We start from the raw sequence: 23,179 nt of genomic DNA on the forward strand, positions 1-23,179 counted from the left end.
GACATAGGAGTAGAAGTAGGCCATTCGAGTCTGCTCCGCCATTCACTGAGATCATGGCTGATCTGAAAATCCTCAATTTCACTCTCCTGCCTTGATTCCCTTACCGATTAAAAATTAATGACCCAGCCTCTACTGCCCTCTGCGGTAAAGAATTCCACAGATTCACTGCCCTCTGAGAGAAGAAATTCCTCATTATCTCTGTCTTACATGGGCGACCGCTTACTCTGAGATTATGCCCTCTAGTCCACAAGGGGAAACAACTTCTCAGCTTCTATCCTGTCAAGCGCTCTAAGAATCACATATGTTTCAATAAGGTTGCCTCTCATTGTTCTAAACTCCAGTGAGTACAGGCCCAACCTACTCAAACTCTCTTCAGAAGAAAATCTCTCCATACCCGCGATCAACCTAGTGAACCTTCTCTGGACTGCCTCCGATGCCACTATATCTTTCCTTAGATGTTCTCTGTACACAGTATTCTAGGTGTGGTTTAGCTAGTGCCTTGTGTAGTTTTAGCAAGACTTCCTTACTTTTATACTCCATTCCCTTTGAAATAAAGGCCAATTACAATGGTAAAGGCAAAAATACTGCAGATGCTGGAAATCTGAAACAAAAACAAAAAGTGCTGGAGAAACTCAGCAGGTCTGACAGCATCTGTAGAAAGAAAGACAGAGTTAACGTTTCGAGTCCATAAGACTCTCCTTCAGAACTAAAGAGAAGTAAAAATATGGTGAAATATATACTGCTTAAGGGGGGTGGGACAGGTGAAGCTGGATAGAAGCCAGTGATAGGTGGAGGCAAAAGAGAGATTGCCAGAGATGTCATAAACAAAAGGTAAAAGGAGTGTTGATGGTAGTGATACTGGCTAAAAGAGGTGCTAATGGTGACATTAAGAGTAGAAAGCAGAATAAGCAAGTGATAGATGGCCTGGGTGGGGGAGCGGACGGTGGGAAAAAAGATCGAAATAGGCTAAAAGGTGGGGATAAAACAATGAATAAAAATGGAAATAAATTTGCCACTGTGTGTCGGTGATGGAGGAAGTAGATGTTGCATTTGGCGCACAGGTTGTCAATCAAGGGGGCAGCTTTGTCCCAGATAGTGTTGAGTGCCTTGAGTGTTGTTGGAGCTGCAATCATTAGGCAAGTGAAGTGTCAAGGCACACTCCTGACTTGTGCCTTGTAGATGGTGGGCAGGCTTTGGGGAGTCAGGAGGTGAGTTACTGTCTGCAGAATTCTCAGCCTCTGACCTTGTGGCCGCAGTATTTCTAGGGCTGATCCAGTTCAGTTTCTGGTCAATGGTAGCCCCCAGGATGTTGATGGTGAGGGATTTAGCGATGGTAATGCCATTGAATGGTTGGATTCTCTCTTGTTGGAGATGGTCATTGCCTGGCACTGTGTGGTGCAAATGTTACTTGTCACTTGTGAGCCCAAACCTGAATGTTGTCCAGGTCTTGCTGCATTTGGGCAAGGACTGCTTCAGTATCTGAGGAGTTGTGGATCGTGCTGAACATTGTGCAATCATCAGTGAATATTCCCACTTCTGACCTTATGATGAAGGGGAATCATTGATGAAGCAGCTGAAGATGGCTGGGCTCAGGACACTACCCTGAGGAACTATGCAATGATGTCCTGGGACTGAGATGATTGACTTCCAACAACCACAATCATCTTCCTTTGTGCTAGGTATGACTCCAGCCAGTGGAGAATATACCCCTGGTTACCACTGACTCCAGTTTTGCTAGGGTGCCTTGACGCCACACTCGGTCAAATGTTGCCTTAATGTCAAGGGCAGTCGCTCTCACCTCACCTCTTGAATTCAGATCTTTTATCCATGTTTAGACCAAGGCTGCAATGAGGTCAGGAGCTGAGTAACCCCAGTGGAACCCAAATTGAGTGTCAGTGAGCAGGTTATTGTTGAGTAAGTGCTGCTTGATAGCACTGTCAACAATACTTTCCATCAGTTTACTGATAATGGAGAGTAGACTGATGGGGCGGCAATTAGTCGTGTTGGATTTGTCCTGCTTTTTGTGTACAGGGTGTAGCTGGGCAATTTTCCACATTATTGGATAGATGCCAGTGTTGTAGCTGTAATGGAACAGCTTGGCTAAGGGTGCAGCAAGTTCTGGAGCACAAGTCTTCAGTACAATTGCCAGAATGTTGTCAGGGCCCATAGCCTTTGCGCTATCCAGTGCCTTTTACCATTTCTTGATATCGTGGAGTGAATTGAATTGGCTGAAGACTGGCATCTATGATGCTGGGGACCTCAGGAAGACACCAAGATGGATCATCCATTTGGCACTTCTGATTGAAAATTCTTGCAAATGCTTCAGCCTTGTCTTTTGCACTGATGTTCTGGGTTCCCCCATCATTAAGGATGGGGATATTTGCAGTGCCTCCTCCTCCTGTTAGTAGTTTAATTGTTCAGCACGTTTCATGATTGCATGCGGCAGGACTGCAGACCTTAGACCTGATCCGTTGGTTATGGGATCACTTAGCTTTGTCTATCACATGCTGCTTTCACTGTTTGGCGTGCAAGTAACCCTGTCACCTCATCTTTAGATATGCCTGATGCTGCTCCTGGCATGCTGTCCTGCACTCTTTATTGAACCAAGATTGATCTCCCAGCTTGATGGTAACGGTAGAGTCGGGGATATGCCGGGCCATGAGGTTACAGATTGTGGTTGTATATAATTTTGTTGCTGCTGATGGCCCACAGCGCCTCATGGCTGCCCAATCCTGAACGGCTAGATCTGTCTGAAATCTATCCCAAATAGCATTTAGTAGTGCCACATAACATGATGGAGGATATCTTCAATATGAAGATGGGATTTGTCTTCAAAAGGATTGTGCAGTGGTCACTCCTACCAACACTGTCATGGACAGATGCATCAGTGACAGGTAGATTGGTGAGGATAAGGTCAAATAGATTTTTCCTCCTTTTGGTTCCTTCATCACCTGCCAAAAGCCCAGTCTAGCAGCTATGTTCTTTTGGGCTTGGCGAGCTCAGTCTGTAGTGGTGTTACCGAGCCACTCTTGATGCTGGACATTGAAGCCCCCCACACAGAGTACATTCTGTGCCCTTGCCACCTTCAGTGCTTCCTGCAGTGTGGTGTTCATGGAGGAGTACTGATTCATCAGCTGAGAGGGGAATGGTAGGTGATAATCAGCAGGAGATTTCCCTGCCCATGTTTGACCTGATGCCACGAGACTTAATGAGGTCCAGAGTCTTTGTTGAGAACTCCCAGGGCAGCATCCTCCCGACTGTTATGACTCTCATGGGTCTGTCTTGTTGGTGGGACATACCCAGGGATGGTGGTGTCTGGGACATTATCTGTAAGGTATGATTCCCTGACTATGACTATGTCAGGCTGTTGCTTGACTAGTCTGTGGGACAGTTCTCCAATTTTGGCAGAAACCCCCAAATGTTAGTCGACTTTTTAGGGTCAACAGGGCTGTGTTTGCCATTGTTGTTTCTGGTGCCTAGGCCAATGTTAGGTGATCCATCTGGTTTCATTCCTTTTTGTAGGATTTGTAGCGGTTTTTATGCAACTGAGTGGCTTGCTAAGCCATTTCACAGGATCAGCCACATTGTTGTGGGTTTGGAGTTATTTGTAGGCCAGACCAGGTAAGGATGGCAGATTTCCTTCCCTAAATGACATTAGTGAACCAGTTGGGTTTTTAATGAGATTTTTAATTCCAGACTTATTAACTGAATTTAAATTCCACCATGGGATTCGAACTCATGTGCCCAGGACATTACCCTGGGCCTCTGTATTACTAGTCCAGTGACATTACCACTACGCCACTGCCACTGCTGCTGCCTCCCTGGGTAAACCCTGGAGTAAATGTTCTTTAGAGGCCAGTTCAACCTTTCCTCATAGGGATAACCCCCGCATTCTAGCAATCAGTTGAGTGAATCTTCTCTGAACTGCTTCTATTGCAATTATGTCCTGTCCTAAATAAGGAGACAAAAACTGTACACAGTACTCCAGGTGTGGTCTTACCAATACCCTGTACAACTGTAGCAAAACATCCCTACTTTTATATTTCATTCCCTTGGCAATAAATGCTAACATCCCATTTGCCTTCCTAATCATTTGCTGTACCTATATACTAACTTATTGTGATTCATTCAGACCCAAATATATTTGTACCATCGTGTTCTGCAGTCTCTCCCCATTTAAATAATTGCAGTTTTTTTTTATTTTTCCTGCCAAAGTGTGCAAGTTCACATTTTCCCACATTATACTCCTGCCAAATTTTTGCCCACCCGCTTAACACATCTACATGTCTTTGCAGACTCTTTAAGTCCTTATGACAACTCGCTTTCCTACCTATCTTTGTATCATCAGCAAAATTAGCAACCACACATTCGATCCCATCATCCATGTCATTAATATAGATTGTAAATAATGGAGGCCCCAGCACTGATCCCTGTGACACTCCACGTTGCAAATAATAGAATTTTCTTTTCAATTGTTGTGACATTATCAAATCTCTCTTGTTTTTCTGCCCCATCTTCAGAGCTACCTACCAGCTGCAGCTGAGTGGGTGGTCAACCTGTTCTAAAGCCTTTGTCAATGCTGTGCTAGGACATTGCTGAAAGCAGCCTGGGGATAACACTGTTTTTAATTTAGCATTGTAGCTTAAACTAGAAGATAATAAAAGTGAATAGCATTTAAAAAGAAGCCAAGCAAAGGGAAAGATGCATCTGAAAAGCATCTTTGTACAGAAATCGCATTGGTGAAATAAGATCAAAAGGTGGATGATGTGCAAAAAGTGTGGTACAATGCTGCCGTGGTGGTCCATTGGTTGTTGGTTTGGATGAGAAGGAAGGAGTGGCAGAGATGTGTGATGTGTATCACATTGGATGAGAGCACACACTGGACAAGACAGAAGTTGAAAGGGCTGGAGACAACATCATGCTGGGGAACAACCTGTAAGATTGATGGTTAAATGACTGAAGCGACATGAACGTGATTCATTATAAGATCATGAGAAATAGGAAAAGGAGTAGGCCATTTGCCCCCTTGAGCCTGCTCATGGCTCTTCTGATTGTGATCTTCAATGTATTCAATGACCTAGCCTCCACTATTTCCTTTGGAGAATTCAAAGACTAACAACCCTCTGAGAGAAGGAATTTCTCTTCATCTCCATCTTAAATCGGGGACCCCTTATTTTTAAACTGTGCCCCCTCGACTGATACCTGAGATGGGGGGGTAGTGGTTATCTTATGAGGAAAAGTTGGACAGGCAGCGCCTGTGTCCATTGGAGTTTAGAAGAATAAGAGATGATCTTATTGAAACATATCAGATCCTGAGGGGACATGACAAGGTGGATGCTGAAAGGATGTTTCCCCTTGTGGGAGAGACTAGACTGGACTAAGGGGCACAGTTTAAAAATAAGGGGTCTCCCATTTAAGACTGAGATAAGGAGAATTTTTTTCTGAGGGACCTGAGTCTTTGGAACTGTCTTCCCCAGAAAGTGATGGAGGCAGGGTCACTGAATGTTTTTAAGGCAGAGGTAGATAGATTCTTGACTAAGAAGAGAGTCAAGAGGATATTTGAGGTAGGCGGAAGTGTGGAGTTGAGGCCATGGTCAGATCAGCCATGATCTTATTGAATGTTGGAGCAGGCCTGACGGGCTGAATGGGCTACCCCTGCTCCTAATTTGTATGTAATTCTAGGTTTCCTACACGAGAGGAAATATCCTCTCAGCATCTACCCCTGTCAAGCCCCCTCAGAATTGTATATGTTTCAATAAGATCAGCTCTCGTTTTTCTAAACTTCAATGAGTATAGGTCCAACCTGCTTAGTCTTTACTCATGAGACAACCCCTTCAACCCAGGAATCAGCCTAGTGAACCTTCTCCAAACAGTTTCCAATGCAAACATGAGACATTAGGAGGCAAAATGAAAGAAACCAAAGGAATTAGAGCTACTTATAAGACAGAGGGAATGTGTGAATAGCACCAAGGCTGGTTGGTAAGACGGATCGATATATAAGCATGAAAAACCAGCACAGTGGAACAGACTCCAACACTCGGTTCCTGGGAAAGATAAAAGCAGCCGTGGATGAGCAACCATGGGTACAGACTGTCCTTCCAGCATGGTGTTCAACAGAAGACTCCCACCTTGAGCACGTTCCTGTTCCACCCTCTTCCTCCACTGCCCCCATCCTTCACCCCGCTGCCCCCACATGCATCCTTTTCTCAGTACCCTGCCAAAAGGGGAGTAGAAACTTTCATCAGAGCCTAGAGGTATTAAAATCTATAATGAGGCCAGAAGACTGGCAAGTATGCAATAGAAAGATCAGGTGGTGTTTGTCAAGTTTGCATTGAGAATGTGTGTAGAGGTGACTGGCCTTGGATTGGCACTGATGGCGCAATGAAGTCAGAAGGAGCATTAAGTGACCTCTCAAATAGTTGCCAATAGGTTTTATGGTGAAACTGATGCTTTATAGTCCTTACCTATTGTTTTTGTTCAGATTGAAAGCATAACATTTACCATAAATGCTATTGCAAAAAATTGGAAAGAAAACAATAATATAGTTACAGAAAGTGCTGGAAAAACTCAGTTGGTCTGGCAACATCTGTGGAGAGAGAAACAGAGATAATGTTTCGCGTCCAATATGATTCTTCTTCAGAACTTCTGAACTCTCTCCCTCTCTACAGATACTGCCAGACCAGCTGAGTTTTTTCCAGCACTTTCTGTTTTATTGCAGTTCTCTAACATCCACAGTATTTTGCTTTTACTCTACTATAGTTAGTTGTTTAGATGGGAAGTGCAATTGAGTTGTTTCCTGCGCTGTGCTCTTTACTGCACCGAGGATAAAGCTAGTTCTACAATAATACCTAAGATTCAGAGGCACCAGTTTACACAGCGGCTGCTACTGGTCAGAAATATAATTTTTTCAACAAAAAAAAACTTTTCCCCCCCCCCCCTTTGTCTGAACACACTGGGATATTCAAATACAAGTTGTTAGTGGGGTTTAGCTTATTTAATACACATCGTTAAAGTAACCAGAGTAAAAATAGCTAGTTTTAAAATTAAAGGCCTATCTTTCATGAGATGAGTCCAGTAATATGATCATTGCAGCTATTGCTCTGTACTGCTAGAGCGTTTTGTTTGAAGTATATTATACAGTGGGATTGATTTGTAAATGCAGAGTAAAATCCACTCTATTTTACACTCCTGGTGAAGAATGTAGATAACCCACAGAAAGTGTAACATGTAAAAACCCATCTTTAGACACCTTCACATTTAAAACTTGGAGCTGAAGGCAAGTGCATGGTTCTCGCCAACTGCAGTTAAGAATATAAACTTACCGACTTGAGTTTCTCCAGTGGCTGTCAGGTGCCCTCTGTTCCTGAGTGGTTTTGGGAACTGCCTTTTCTGTTTAGTGTCTGATGGAGTGTATTACCAGATGGGAGTGTAAACAAGGGCAGTTGGACTTGGGAGGCTTGTACAATGTTGCTGTCCTGCAGCTGACACTGACATATACAAGTGCCCATTATTAAATGCAATTGAGCAAGAAAGAGTCCAGAAGATGGCCTTGCTGATCTCTTAATGATCTTTGTATTCACTTGTTATCTTGGCTGCTGTTAACCTTTGACCATGTCAGCAATAGTCAGGTGAAAGTTTTCCATCATGTAATGGATTTAATTGTTCAGACAAAGTTTACTTGACTGTATCCTGTTTCAGTGGCGTCAAACCTGTGTTTTCTAGGCCAGAAGGCAGAGACCAAAAAGGTCAAACAAAAGATGCATCACCAAATCCCATCTCCCATTCACATTTTAATCCGTGTTAATAATTAGTATTGAATTCTTACAAGAGAAGAACTCTTCTAATGGAAACTAAGGATATAAGACCATAAGACGTAGGAGCAGAAGTAGGCCATTCAGCCCATTGAGTCTGCTCCGCCATTCAATGAGACCATGGCTGATCTGCTGATCCTCAACTTCACTTTCCTGCCTTTTCCAATAACCCTTGATTCCCTCGCTGATTAAAAATCTGTCTACCTTTGCCTTGAATATACCTAACAACCCAGCTGCTACAGCTTTCTGGGGTAAAGAATTCCATAGATTAACTACCCTCAGAGATGAAATTCCTCCTCATCTCTGTTTTAAATGGATGACCCCATACTCAGATTATACCTTCTGGTCCTAGACTTTCCCACAAGGGGAAACAACCTCTCAGCATCTACTATCAAACCCCCTAAGAATCTTATATGTTTCAATAAGGTCGCCACTCATTTTTCTAAACTCTAATGAATAGAGGCCCAACCTACTCAACCTCTCCTCAGAAGAAAATCCCTCTATACACGGAATCAACCTAATGAACCTTCTCTGGACTGCCTCCAATGCCAGTATATGTTTCCTTAGATAAGGGGACCAAAACTGTTCACAATATTCTAGGTGTGGTCTAACTGATGCCTTGTATCGTTTTAGCAAGGCTTCCCTATTTTTATACTCCATTCCCTTTGAAATAAAAGGCTAACATGCCAGTTGCTTTCCTTATCACCTGTTGAACTTGTATGTTAGCTTTTTGGGATTCATGCACAAGGACTCCTAAATCCCTCTGTGCTGCAGCCTTCTGCAGTCTTTCTCCATTTAAATAATATTCAGCTCCTCTATTCTTCCTGCCAAAACACGTAACCTCATATTTTCCCACATTATATTCCATCTGCCACTTTTTTGCCCACTCACTTAACCTGTCTATATCCCTCTGCTGATTCCTTGTGTCACTGTCACCACTTGCCTTCCCACCTATTTTTGTATCATCTGCAAATTTGGCGATGGTACATTCAGTTCCCTCATCTAATCATTAATATATATTGTAAATAATTGAGGCCCCAACACTCCAAAAGTAGCATTCGGACTTGAACTAATTGTTCAAACTTCACTGCTAATACTAGAGTGTTGTATGGTCCCATCAAAAGTTGATTTTCTTTTGGTGTAGTAGTGCCTAAGAATTGATTTGGTGAAAATCCCTCTACTGTAACAATGAATCATTTAAGATCAAACACTCACCATAAAGCCCATTGTATTAGTCACATTAATGAAAAAGTCATGTTTGTTGGTAATAGAAAGCATGAAGGCGCGATCATGCAGCTCATTTTGTAGACACGTGTGTATATTATGCTGATTATTGCATTCTACAGGATATGGTAGTCTTCTAGTGAACTAGAATCTTTTTATACAAACAATGAAGTTCCATATTTACAAAAATGTAAGAGTTCGACCTAAATGATTGACTTCATTATTAGGCCATTTTGTGACAGAATGATTGTTCCAAATAATTAAGTTAAGGCGGGGGAAAAAAACAGCTAAGATTTCTGTCCCTGAATGCTATTCAATGATTCCTGCTGGAAAGTTGACATGTGGATGTCAGGTAGGAACAGAATTGGACTCTGGAATATTCTGTTCAGTTCTGGATGTTGTACCTCAGGAAGGATATGTTGATCTTACAGGAGTTGCAGTGTGAATTCCCCAGAATGATAACAGGGCTTAAAGGGTTAAACTCGACTTGTCATCCCCTTTAGTATAGAGGATTAAAGACTGATGTAATTAAGGTATTTAAGATGATTAAAAGGACTTAATAAGGTAGAAACCATTTCCTCTGGTGGAGGAGTCCAGAATTAGGTGCTATATAACCTTAAAATTAGAACTAGACTGTTCAAGGAAGATGTCAGGAAACACTTCTTCACACAAAGGGTAGAGGCAATCTGGAATTCTTGTCCCCCAAAAAGCTGTTCAGGTTTAGGAGTCAATTGAATCAAGATGATTGAGATGAAGAAACCTATATAATTATTAAACTTCTTTATATTAGATTTTATTCATTTTACTTATATTATGTTTTCTGTTATCAAATAAGTTATTAAATACCTCTCAAGTTAATTAGTATGAAATAAACCAAATGATTGATGTCCAAAACCAACTTAAAATACATAAATATTTTGCACAGTATCAATAAGTTTTATTGTGGGTTGAGCTCTGAGGACAGCATGCTTGCTTTGGGTAATGGGTAATTTTGTTTTTGTGAAGTATGACACTCCTAATTGCTTTTGTCACTGGCCCCTTTCTCATCACAGAGAAATTGTTTTAAAAGCTGTATGTACAGCTGTCAGTTTCAGACTAATCAATGATGGGCTTTCCAGATCCCTTGGGCTCACTATCCCTTTGGGAATACAGAGAGATTTACTCAACAACTTTATATTATTTCTGTTGGAAAGGAAAGAAAGAAAGAATGAAATCCTTAACTACCTAGTTTAGAACAAAACACCATGCATCATTTCAGAATACTTTGCTCTTTCTTTTTCATAAAAGATATTTGGCTCTTTAAAAATTTATCAAGCACATTCAAACTAAAGGTAAGCTATTTATCTTTCCTTGAGGTTTATAATAGTGACTGTGTGCATGAACTACATATCTTTCACCATAGCTCTCATAAGTACATGTAATCAGTGTTGCTGTTGGATATAATGGATTTTGCAGGCCATTGTCAATCTAGTGTCTACACACAGTAAGTTATCTTGATCTGTTGGTGGTCATTTCCAATGATGGTGCTGTCATCACCAGCTGCTTCTGTTGATTGATGATTTTCTTTCCCTACATTTATCCCAGTAGCTTCAGTTGGGGCACCCTGCTTCTCTTATCTCCTGGCCAGTCTCTTATGTACAGGTTGTTTGATGACTGCTCTTAACCAAAAACAGGACAATAGGTGTGAACAACTGAGAGATCATAATTGGGTTTGAAACAAAATAGCCCAGGGATGATGACTTTATAGAATGTTGGAACAGTCTCATGTTTCAGTGAGATATAGTCCAATAGAAAATGCTGCATCAGATAAAACATTTCAACTAGATCACTGGAGTTAAGTGTCACCTGTGGACTTATAGACAATAAAGCTAAGATTATAAATGTGCTTGTTTAGTTCTGTCTTTTCAGAAAATGCTTTAGTTATAAATGAGGAGGAGGAGGAAGACTCACGTCACCGTCCCGTTCTAAAGTGAAATCATTACAAAGACTAATTTTCATCTGTTTTTAGTGTTGCTTTTACATATGGAAATCTGGAGGAGACTTGATAGAAGTTTTCAAAATCATGAGGGGTCTGGACAGAGTAGATAGGGAGACACTGTTCCCGCTTGTAAACAGGCGTTTCTGCGGCTGCAAAAGAAACTCCAGGATGGTATGTTGCCTCAAAAACCGAACTACCTGGAAAAACTCAGCAGGTCTGGCAGCATCGGCGGAGAAGAACAAAGTTGACGTTTCGAGTCCTCATGACCCTTCAACAGAACAAAGTAAAAATAGGAGAGGGGTGAAATATAAGCTGGTTGCCTCCCTGGTGCCAGGGTCAAGGATGTCTCAGAGAGGCTGCAGGGCATTCTGAAGGGGAAGGGTGAACAGCCAATGGTCATGGTGCATATTGGTACCAACGACATAGGTTTAAAAAAAAGGGTTGAGACCTTACAAGCTGAATATACAGAGTTAGGACATAAATTAGAAAGTAAGACCTCAAAGGTAGTAATCTCAGGAGGGGGTGGGGGGAGGCAGTAAATGTGGAAGTACAAAGGGATTTGGGTGTCCTTGTTCACCAGACAATGAAAGTAAATAGGCAGGTGCAACAAGCAATTCAGAAGGCAAATGGTATGTTGGCCTTCATTGCAAGAGGATTTGAGTTCAGAAGTAAGGATATCTTACTGCAGTTATACAGGGCCTTGGTGAGACCACACCTGGAGTATTGTGTGCAGTTTTGGTCTCCCTACCTAAGAAAGTATACACTTGCCTTAGGGGGAGTGCTGCGAAGGTTCACTAGGCTGATACTGGGGATGGCAGGACTGTCGTATGAGGAGAGATTGGTTTGACTGGGCCTGTATTCACTAGAGTTTAGAAGAATGAGAGGGGTTCTGATTGAAACGTATAAAATTCTAACAGGACTAGACAGACTGGATGCAGGGAGGATGTTTCCCTTGGTTGGGGAGTCTAGAACCAGGGGCCACAGTCTCAGAATACGGGGCAGGCCATTTAGGACTGAGATAAGGAAAAATTTCTTCACTCAGAGAGTGTTCAACCTGTGCAATTCTCTACCACTGGAGGCTGGGTCACTGTGTATATTCAAGAAAGAAATTGATACATTTTTGGATATTAGGGGCATCAAGGGGTATGAAGAGAAAACGGGAATATAACGTTGAGATAGAGGATTAGCCATGATCATATTGATTGGCAGAGCAGCTCAAAGGGCCAAGTGGCCTACTCCTGCTCCATGTTTCTATGTTAAACGAATTGACAATCAGAGGGCACAGTTTTAAAGTGTTTTGCAAAAGAAGCAAATGCAAGCTGAGAAAAAACTTTTTCACACAGTGAGTCGTTAGGGTTTGTAATGCACTGCCTGGAAATGTGGTGGAGGCAGGTTCAACTGAGACATTCAAGAGGGCATTGGATGATTATTTAAATAGAAACAACTTGCAGGGTTATGGGGAAAGGCAGGTGATTGGCACTAAGTTAGTGTTCAGAGAGCCGGTGCAGACATGATGGGCCGAATGGCTTCCTTCTGTAACGTAACAATTCAGTGATTACGTGATTTGCATTTATAGTGCCTTTAGCATAATGATTTACAAAGGCGTATTCAAAAACAATGCATACCAAAACCAAAGAAAAAATATTACATATAATATCTTGTAATTTACAAATTTAAGTCCACGTTGGACAGCCAAGTGACAGCACTGTGTATTGTTAGGTGGATTTCCTTGAATCCTGCCACAAAATTTCATAGTATGATGAACAATGGGGTGTGAGATGACAATCTTCATGTGGTCCACCCTGTTTTTAACTAAAGTCATCCCTTCAACATAAGCAGCTGAACTATCACGTGCATAAGTGCACAAAACACTTATTTGGGTAATTGTCCCTATCTCTTGCATATATCTTGCTGGTCTTTCTCTGTGTTACTGATTGATTTGTGGTATGATTATCCCCCTCCCACCACCTCTTAGTTTCAATCTTTCTCCCCTGGTCCATTTACCCTTTGCACCCACATCACTCTGCCAATGGTCAACCAGTCTTCCTCACCAGTTTCTCTACTCCTAACAACATTTGGGTCACCATACTCAGAAACATCTACACCAGGACACATCTGCCTTCCTGAATGTTATGGTGTGTGTTTATTTGACTGTGAAGCTGTGCAATTTCAGCTCAAAGAGTGCAAATTCATTCACTTTGTACACCTGTATATATCTTGTATTCATCTGGAATTAGGTTGGGTGGCACCTTGTCGATCAGCATAGACACAATGAGCTGAATTGTCTCCTTGCGGGCTGTAAATTTTGACAATATCTATGATTCTTTGAGTTGAGGCAGGTCCCAATTATGTGTACAGCACACATCGCTCTAGATTCTGATCCTGCCAAATCAATTTATGAAGTTAACTCAACAGATATCCTTTTCTAATTTACAGTTCATTGAATTATTTCCATTTCCTCCATTTTTGGCCTCTACCACATTCTTGATTCTCATGGTTGTCGGTCATGCCATCAGCTGCCTAGTCCCTAAGCTCTAGAATTCTCTCCTGAAGCTCTCTGTCTTTCTTTCTCCTCCATTAGTATGTTTCTTCAAATCTACCTCTTTGACCAAATTTTGATCAGCTGTTTTAATGTAGCAATGATGGTCTCCCTGCTCTTAAAATTGCAGCCAGATGCAAGGACATCATCTGACCCTGATCTGCATATTTACAGAAGAACCCCACGAGTTTCAGGTGGGCCTTGTTGTCTGCTCAGAAGCATGAGTTCAAGTTCCAGACAGTGAATTTGGAGCTGGATGTACTGTGTAAGTCATCTGGCTGATTTTTAACTGCTGGCTGCCTTGTTTTCACTAGGCGGATAGGGTTAAAATTGGCCCCAATGTTTCCCAATCCATAAAACTGTCATTCAGATTACTCTAGTATTAGTTGAAGGTATTGAGTAAATTCTATGTCCTGGTCACTGATCACTCTTCTCATTTGGCATGAGGGTATAGCAGTGCTTAGAGTATCTCTGGAAATTTATGAATAAATTGGAATGTGAATACCAACAGACCAGAGGTCACAGTGCCACTTTTGTATCTCGCTTCATAAAAGACAGATTTATTTGCTGCATCCATTGTGTGGAAGGTATGTCTCTATGTGTATTTTCTCTTTCTTGTTTTTATATGGTTCACCTTTCTCCTTCTGCTACTCGCCTTCCTGTGATTGAAAGGAACTGAAAATAATCCTTCAGGTTCCCAAGCAAGGGAAGGCCTGTGATTTTACCTAATAATTTCTTGGAGGGACTGGTGCTTTTTGTTACTTCTCCTGTTAATTTGCTGACCTTACTAATTTTGTGGAGAGCAAAATATCCGCCTGGGACTGAATAATCTTCCTTTCTGCTTGATCAGACAACAGCTGTACCTATTTGTGGGCTCCAGCAGAAGTAATTATTTATATGGCCTGGTCATTAAATGCTTGAAGCATATTTTTAGTTTATGAACAACAGATGTTTGATATCACATGTTTTTGTATCAAAAATGACTTTCGACAAAGTATAATGCTTCAGTGTTTCAAGAATAATCATTTTAAACTTGTGACATTTTGGAGCATGGTACAAAACTCTAGTCCCAGTTCTGAAAAATTTCACAATTAATGTGCAGAACACATTTCATTCACGTACAACACTTTGATGCTGTTTGTGGTTATAATCCTATAACTAAGGATCCAAATAGTAGAGAGAGAGCTGAATGATGGTCAGCGTTCCCTGTCCTATCACAAAACCTTCTCGATCTTTTATTTTAACTATTAGCAGAACAGGTTGAGTTTGTTCAGGAATGTAGACTTTCATTTCACTTTCACTGCTCATTAATATCCACCAATGAAGTCACCAGGCTTCTTAAATCTGTATACCAATCCTTAAGTAGTTCAACAAAGATATAGAACCATAGAAAAGTTACAGCACAGAAGGAGGCCATTTGGCCCATCATGTCTATGCCAGCTCGAGGACACCCAGATGCCCTTTCTAATCCCACCTTCCTGTACCCAGCCCATAGCCCTGCAATTACAGCACTTAAGGTGCAGATCCAGGTACTTATTAAAAGAGTTTAGAGTTTCTGCCTCTACCACCAACTTGGGCAGCGAATTCCAGACACCCACTACCCTCTGCATACAAAAGTTATTCCTTATGTGCCCCCTACACCTTCTGCCACTTATCTTGAATCTATGTCCCTAGTTCTAGAATTCTCCACCAAGGGAAATAATTTTATCCTGTCCACTCTATCTATTCCCCTCATAATTTTGTACACCTCAATCAAGTCACCTCTCAGTCTTTTTTGTTCTAAGGAAAATAACCCTAATCTATCCAATCTCTCCTCGTATCTACACTTTTCTAACCCTGGCAACATTCTTGTAAACCTCCTCTGCACTCTCTCCAGAGCTATTACGTCCTTTTGTAATATGGTGACCAGAACTGCACACACTACTCCAGTTGTGGCCTCGCCAGTGTTTTATACAATTCCAACATTATATCCTTACTTTTATATTCTATACGTCTGCCAATGAAGGAGAGCATTCCATATGCCTTCTTTACAACCTTGTCTGCTTGAACTGCTGCCGTCAGGGACCTGTGTACTTGTACGCCAAGATCTCTCACTTCATCTACCCCACTTAGTATATTCCCATTTATTGTGTAATATGGAAAGAAGTTTGGGTTAACACTCACCCAGTTGTGGATGAGACATCTGATTTACGACTGGGCTACTCAAGTTCTTCAACTGTAAACTGGGCACAAAAAGCAATATCTTCAAATAAAAAGCATTTTTTGCACTTTAATTCATAACTATTGCCAAAAATATGTTATTCAGGTTTAGATGTTTGATGAACTGACAAAGCAAACATTTGAACTCAAAACATCCCATTGTGCACCAGCTGCAATTTTGGACTGGACAAATACAGGAATCCAAAAAGAGGCAGTGAATATTGTGGGTTCTAAGTACCCATTGAGAGTATGAAGTGTGCAGAAAATCATGTTGTGACTATTGAATTGGGATCACAAGTTTCAAGGTATATAGTCATTGCATTTATTTCAAATGAGAAGATATTTGAATTTAAATTGCCCTTTTCCATGGACAGGAAGCAAACTCTGAATGCATTGTGCTGTCGAAGCTGCAGCATGTTACCGAACTGTATCCAGAAGTGACCTATTCACCCCTCTCAGTGAATAGGTGTATCTGTGAGCCTGTAGTTTATATTGACAAACATTGGCTAAGGGAGTGTACTTAATTGGTTGTTTGCAACTACAGAACCAAATGGTGAAAGAACTGGAGGCTCGTGTACAGCAGTTGACCGTGGAGGCTGAGAATAGCACTTTGGTGCGACAGAAACTAACCCAGGAAAAAGGGGAACTGGAACATCGTTGCCAGATGATATGCTTGGAGCTGCAGGAGGTAAAATTAAGGTGCGTAGTTTCCCGAAAATGATATGAAATGACTTCCTGCAACATGAGTGGTCCGTTATGCACTTAAGGAGCAACCTTGGAGTAGACTTCTTACTTTCTAATTTTGCAGCTGGCCTGGGAATGCATTGCACTGAGCAATGCAAAAAGAAGTTTATTCCTTGTAAAGGATGCCTTTCAGTTTGATGACTACAAAAAATGTAAATGTAAGGAAAAGTATAATAACAATGACAGGAAAGAGTACACATGGTAAACAATAATGAGTAGCCCATAATTGTGGGAGACCATTCGTAGAATATTTACATTTTTGCATGTTGCAAATAGTGCACTTGAAGGCAACCTTAAAGAGAATACTTGTGTCATAGAATTGAACTTAGTCATGACTGTCACTGAGAGGGGGCCTAACAAAAGTGCATGAGATAGAAAACAGCATAAGTGGGGGTAAATTCAAAATGCTCCATCAATTTAAACTGTGTCGGTAAAACATTGAATAATGCTAGTCAAAGATTTAGGGTTACTGTCAAGATGTTCTTCAAAGAGAACAGTGGTCTCCCCATTACAAGGCTGAGCAGTGCTTCAGCTGCATAGTGCCTGTTTAGTGAAGGTACGAAAGAGGACGCTCTGCCAGCACTCTAAGGGCAGTTCAAAATCCATCACAACATTGTGCGCACTCTATTAACTTGTGTAATATTTTTCCTTGATTGCATTCTAAATGTGTGTCCATGTTGCACAACTCTGGTTTTAAAGGCAAATTATCATGATCTCAGGTTCGGTTTGCTGTTTGTGCCGAGTTAGCTGATCCTATGGCTTTAATGAGGTAATTTACTGAGAGGAAATGACTGCAAGTCATAGTAGGACAGCACATGGGGGAAGCATTAATATCAAATTCCTAATGTTAGGAAATAGAGATAGTTTAAGTTATATTTGTATTTGTGGGTGTTAGGAATGAGTTTTAGCTTTAAAGTTTAAATTTGATTTGTATTTCTGTATCTGTGTGTTAAGAAAGGTCAAATGAAGTTTTAGCTTCACTTTAAAAAGGTGCTTGCATATCTAATGACAGTTTATGACTTAAGGGTAGAATAATTGGGCTGTTGCCTAGCAACAGGGGTCCAGAGAGGCAGGCCCCTTCCACAGAGCGACACAGATGAGAAACAGCAGTTTGTTTCAGAAGCTGTTGGAGTTCAGTTGATTTGAACACAGCTGCGAAGCAAAAGCAGCCTAGAAGGGGCAGATACCCAGCTCCAAGCTAAAGTTCAGTTTGAAGCCAGATTTCCAGAGAGATTGGACACTAGGAGAGGGAGCTGCAAATTTCCCAGAAGAATTGAAAGGTCCCAAGGCCAAAGGAGTGTAACAGAAACAGGGGAAAGTTTCAAGAAGACCTTCTAGTCAAAGGAAGGACAGGAACCTGGAAAAGGTCCGATTAAGTGAAGTTAAGAGTAAGGGGCAGAGAGAAAGGCTCCAAGCTTCAGATTTGAAGAGACAAAAGCTGCAGAAAGCAGATTTAGAGTGAGAACACTTTGCAAGAGGCAGGAAGGTCCAAAGAGCTAACTGAAGGTCTGTAACTCTTTGCTATGGGCATGTGATGCAGTGATGTAGTGTTAACGCTGAGTCGGTGAGAGAGACTGTGTGGAAGACGGCCTGAATGCATGTGGTGACCCGGGGAAGAGGAACATCAGAAGGAGAGTTCAAAACTCTGGAGGTGAGCCCTTGCGGAAGGCGTCGGTTTGGGAGAAGATCCCTAGACGAAGTCCTTGGAGACTGGAGATTGGAAATCCTCATGTGAGAGACGGAGTTCTGTGACACTGGTTGGCTCACAGTTTGACAAACGCCTGGGAGTAAGTTGAGAGGTCTATAGCATCTGGTTGAGGTGGCATCTGTCACTTGGTTTCAGAGTGTGGTGTGCCTGACCACAGTGTGCCATAGATTTACATGGACTGTGTACTTATTGTGAACATTGGAGTATAAGATAGCTTTTGTAACTTGTGTCATCCTTACAAATCTGTATATACCTGTAAAGGTATAGTTGTGATTGCAAGAGTATTGTAATATATTTCATCTTGTTAAATGAATGTTTTATCCTTATGTTAAAAGTTCATCAGCTGACTTCTGTGACTCTGTTCTGTAGCTACTCTCCACCTATCTAAACGAACAAATAAAAGTTAGGATCTATCAAGCTGGGTTCCACTCTGGGATCAGGCTTGTCCAGCTGGGATCATAATTCTAAAAGTTGCTGTATATGAGGGAAGTAGGTGGTGACAAGGTAATTTTCTTGAAGATCAATGCTAATGACTTAGGAATATAGGAACAGAAGTAGGCCATCTAGCCCCTTGAGCCTATTCGGCACCATTCAATGAGATCATGTTTGACCTGTGATGTAACTCCATATACCAGCCTTTGCCCTGTATCCCTTCATACCTTTGGTTAACAAAAACCTATCAATCTCAGATTTAAAATTAACAATTGATAAAGCATCAGTTGCCATTTTGGGAAGAGAGTTCTAAATTTCTACCATCTTTTGCATGAAGAAGTATTTCCTAATTTTATGTTTGAAAGGTCTGGCACTAATTTTTAGACTGTGGTCCTTAGTCCTAGACCCCACCCCCCCCCCAACTCGTGGAACTAGTTTCTCCATATCTGTTCGTCTTAATATCTTAAACTATGATCAAATAACCCTTTAACTTCCTAAATTCCAGGGCATACAACTGTAGTTTGTTTAATCTCTCCTTGTAGCTTAATCCTTAGCATCCAGATATCATTCTAGTAAACTTACACTGCACTCCCTCCAAGGCAAATATGTGCTTCCTAAGATGTAGTGCCCAGAACTGAACAGAGTATCCCAAGTATGATCTAACAAGGGCTTTATTTGGCTTAAGCATGACTTCTAGCCCCCTTGTATCCTATTCCTCTGGACATGAAGCCCAGCATTCCATAAGCCTCCTTAATTATTTTCTGTGCCTGTTCATGACATTTTAATGATTTGTATGCCTGTACTTTCACTGTTTCTAGCTTTTCACCATTTACGTACAAGGTGCATGACCACACATTGAAATTCATTTGCCATAGTTTTTCCCATTCACTTAATCTATCAGTATCTCTTAATAATCTTATGCATCCATCTACACTACATACAAAGCTGTTCGTCTTTGTGTCTTAAGCCAATTTGGGTGTGTGGCTTACTGCCCGTCAACTAAGCCGTTAATGAATACAGTGAATAGTTGATGCCCTAACATGTAGCTTGGCGTGACACCATTAGTCACTTCCTGCCAATTAGAGTAATTACCCATTAACCTTATTCTCTATCTCTTTCTGCTCAGTAGATGTTTGAACCGGATCAATAATTGACCTTCTATTCCAGGAGCTTTAGCTTTAGTTAACAGTCCCTTAAGTAGGACTAAATCAAATACCTTCTGAAAGTTCATATAAACAACATCCATAGACATTCACCTGTCTACAACATTAACCACTTCTTCAAAAATTTCAAATAGATTCCTCAGGCACAACCTACCTTTTATGCTGACTCTCTCTGGTCAGCTGAAAATTTTCAAGGTGTTGTGTCACTCTATCCTTAATTTCAAACTCTTGTAACTTTGTTAGGCCAACTGGTCTATAATTCCCTGGTTTCACTGTCACCTTAAATAGTGAAGTGACATGCCACAAATTTCCAATCTAAAGGAATGGTTCCTCAATTGAGAGAACTTAGGAAAACTGAAGTTAGGGCATCTGCAATGTTCTCTCCTACTTGGAGCTGCCATGTAGGCTGGGGATACTTCTCAAGAGCAATTGCAATTGTATTCAATTGTTCTTGCACTCCACCCACCACCTTAAACATTTACTGTCTCCACCATCAATACACAGTGGCAGCAGTGTGTACCATAAATGGGATGCACTGCAGAAACTCAGCAAGGGTCCTTAGACAGCACCTTCCAAACCTGCAACCTCTACCACCTAGAAGGACAAGGGCAGCAGTTGCATGGGAACACTGCCGTTTGCAAGTTCCCCTCCAAGCCGCACACCAACCTGACTTGGAATTATATTGCTGTACCTTCACTGTCACTGTGTCAACATCCTGGAAATCCCTCCCTACCAGCACTGTAGGTGCACCAACACAGTTTAAGAAGACGGCTCACCTTCTTAAGGGGAGTTAGGGATGGACAACAAATGCTGGCCTAGCCAGCGATGCCAACATCCTGTGAAAGAATAAAAAAAAGAATGGCAAACCAGAGAAACTGAAAATGTTTGAGTAAACTGATGTCAATGGCCCTTGGGATGGTTCTTTGGATCGCTATATTGAGTGCTTGGGAGTAATCAGGAAGGGGAACAAGAGGGTTTTCCTCTTCTGAATAATATATAGGGCAGATTGTGGAGCATGATAATAGACATAGGCTAGTTTGCTGGTGGGAAGTCAGCAAAGGGGCTGGGGATGGGTTGAGGCTCTTGATCGGGCTGCAGCAGCTTAAGGCATCCTTGAAGGGCAGAGGGGAGCACTTCTGCTCATCCAGGCCCACACGGAATGGCGGAAAAGATACTTAACCTGGTGGAGCCAGCAGTTCCTACTGCCTTCTCACTGCTGGGTTTCCCAATCCAAGGGCAGCCCATGCAACAGCAGTGAATTTTACATCTGGTTCCTAATTACACAGTGGAGGTTTGATTTAAATATGTTACTTATCTGTCCTGTTTCTCCATGGCGGGTCACTTGGATGCCCCAGTATCCACCACCATAAAAAGGATGCTGTGCACGTGTGGTGTGTTTGTGTCACATTTCATGTATTTCACTCTTTAATGCTGTTTGCCTGGCATCCAGACCTGGATGGGCAGATATTTCCTCTAACTAAAATTTGGGAAGGCTGAAGTTATTGTCTTCGGTCCCTGCCACAAACTGCATTTCCTAGGCACTGACACAATCTCCCTCCAATGGAACTATCTGAGGCTGTACCAGACTGTTTCCAGTCTTATCATATTCAAACCAATGATCACCTTCTGACCACATATCTGTGCCATCACAATGATCACCTGTTTCCACTTCTGTAACATTGCATGACTCCACTGCTGCCACATCTCATCTACTGAAACACTCTTCCATGCCTTTATTATCCCTAGACTTGACTATTCCAATGCATGCCTGGCCAGACTCCCATCTTCAATAAACTCTGCTGCTCATATCCTAACCTGCACCAAATTCCATTTATCCATCATCCTTGTACTCACCAGCTTCCATTGGCTACTGGCTAAGCAACGTCTGTATTTTAAATCCCCTCAAGGCCTTGTCCTCTGTAGCCTCCTCCAGCCAGACACCCCTCTAAGATCTCTATGATTTTCAAATTCCTTTTTTTTAAATTCATTCATGGATATGGGCATTACTGGATAGGCCTGTACTTATTGGCCATCCCCATTTTCCCTTGAGGTGGTGGTGAGCTGTCTTCTTGAACTGTTGCAGTTAATGTGGTGTAGGTACACCCATAATGCTTATAGGAAGATAGCTTAAGGATTTGACCCAACGACAGTGAAGGAATGGCAATATATTTCCAGGTCAGGATGGTGTGTGACTTGGAGGCAAACTTGCAGGTGGTGGTGTTCCCATGCATCTGCTGCCCTTGTCCTTCTAAGTGGTAGTAGTTGTGGGTTTGGAAGGTGCTGTCGAAGGAGCCTTGCTGAGTTTTTGAACTCTTGTGCATTCTCCATTTTAAATGCGCTGCAATTGGTTGCTGCGTTTTCAACTGCTTGATGCCCTGAGCTCTGGCTTTTCCTCCTTGGCCTCTCTACTTCCCTTTCCTCCTTTTAAGATGTTTCTTAAATCCTACCTCGCACCTGCCCTAATATTTCTTTATGTGGCTCGCTGTCAAAATCTTGTTTGATAACGCTCTGGTGAAGTGCCTTGGGACAATCTTATTATGTTAAGTGTGCTACCTAGATACGAGTTGTTTTTGTTATAATCCCTAACCTTCTCCCACCCATTGTGGGAGGGTTAATGATGAGGCCTTTAATTCTGCTCTTTTAGCTTGAATTGTCCCCAAGTCTCTTTTTTTCAATCCTGCCTGTTTATCCTTCCTGGAACTTTATCTCATAAATATTAAATTGAAAAGTTTTTATTTAGCTATTTTTGAGTTTTTGCCTACCATTTTCAGGAGCAAGTTTAAAGAAATTTGCGTTCTTTGAAGTTAGTTCTTCAATTATTTTAAAGCTCAAGCTTGGAAGGTTGACTAAATTATTACAAAAAAGGAAGCTGATAACAACTGGACAATTAAATTGCCGCTCAATGGGGTTAATAAAATGAACATAATTTTAATTTATCCTTTAAATATCAGCCTTTTGAAAGATCGCTGCATTTTTCGTTCTGGTGCAGAAGTGTGATTGCAGCCCTCAAACAGAAATAATGTGGCTTGATATGGATTTGCACATTCACTCTTTGATCATTTTTGATTCTGATTTGGTTTAAAACCAGTCTTTAATTATTTGCTTGAGGCCAGTTATAACATATGCTTCAAATGTGTTCCATTAAATGTTTAAAAATGGTTGCAAAATGTGCATCAAAAACAAAATGATGTGTTTAGTTTTGAATTTTTTTGCACAAAGGAGCAGGTTGTTATGAAAAATGTATGTTTTAGAGCAACCAAATGAAAAATGAAAATAATGAAATATCTGGCTACAAAATGGTGTCAATAAAATTCCTATCAGCTGGTATGCTGTACATTTTCCTTCCCCTTTAACCATTCCCCTACACAACACATAGATCAA

The 23,179-nt window shown here is 41.4% G+C and overlaps 1 protein-coding gene across 7 annotated transcripts in view; it reads left to right on the forward strand.

Annotated features, from left to right (window-relative positions):
- cep112 (centrosomal protein 112) overlaps positions 1-23,179 on the forward strand; it is a 425,679-nt gene that overhangs the window by 167,192 nt on the left and 235,308 nt on the right. For all 7 annotated transcript variants that reach the window (XM_041216547.1, XM_041216546.1, XM_041216549.1 and 4 more), the window contains one exon: positions 16,296-16,450. In XM_041216547.1, coding sequence (XP_041072481.1) covers positions 16,296-16,450 — 155 coding nt within the window. The remainder of the gene's footprint in view (positions 1-16,295; positions 16,451-23,179) is intronic.

The sequence above is a fragment of the Carcharodon carcharias genome, chromosome 22, assembly GCF_017639515.1.
Source record: "Carcharodon carcharias isolate sCarCar2 chromosome 22, sCarCar2.pri, whole genome shotgun sequence".
Taxonomy (NCBI): domain Eukaryota; kingdom Metazoa; phylum Chordata; class Chondrichthyes; order Lamniformes; family Lamnidae; genus Carcharodon; species Carcharodon carcharias.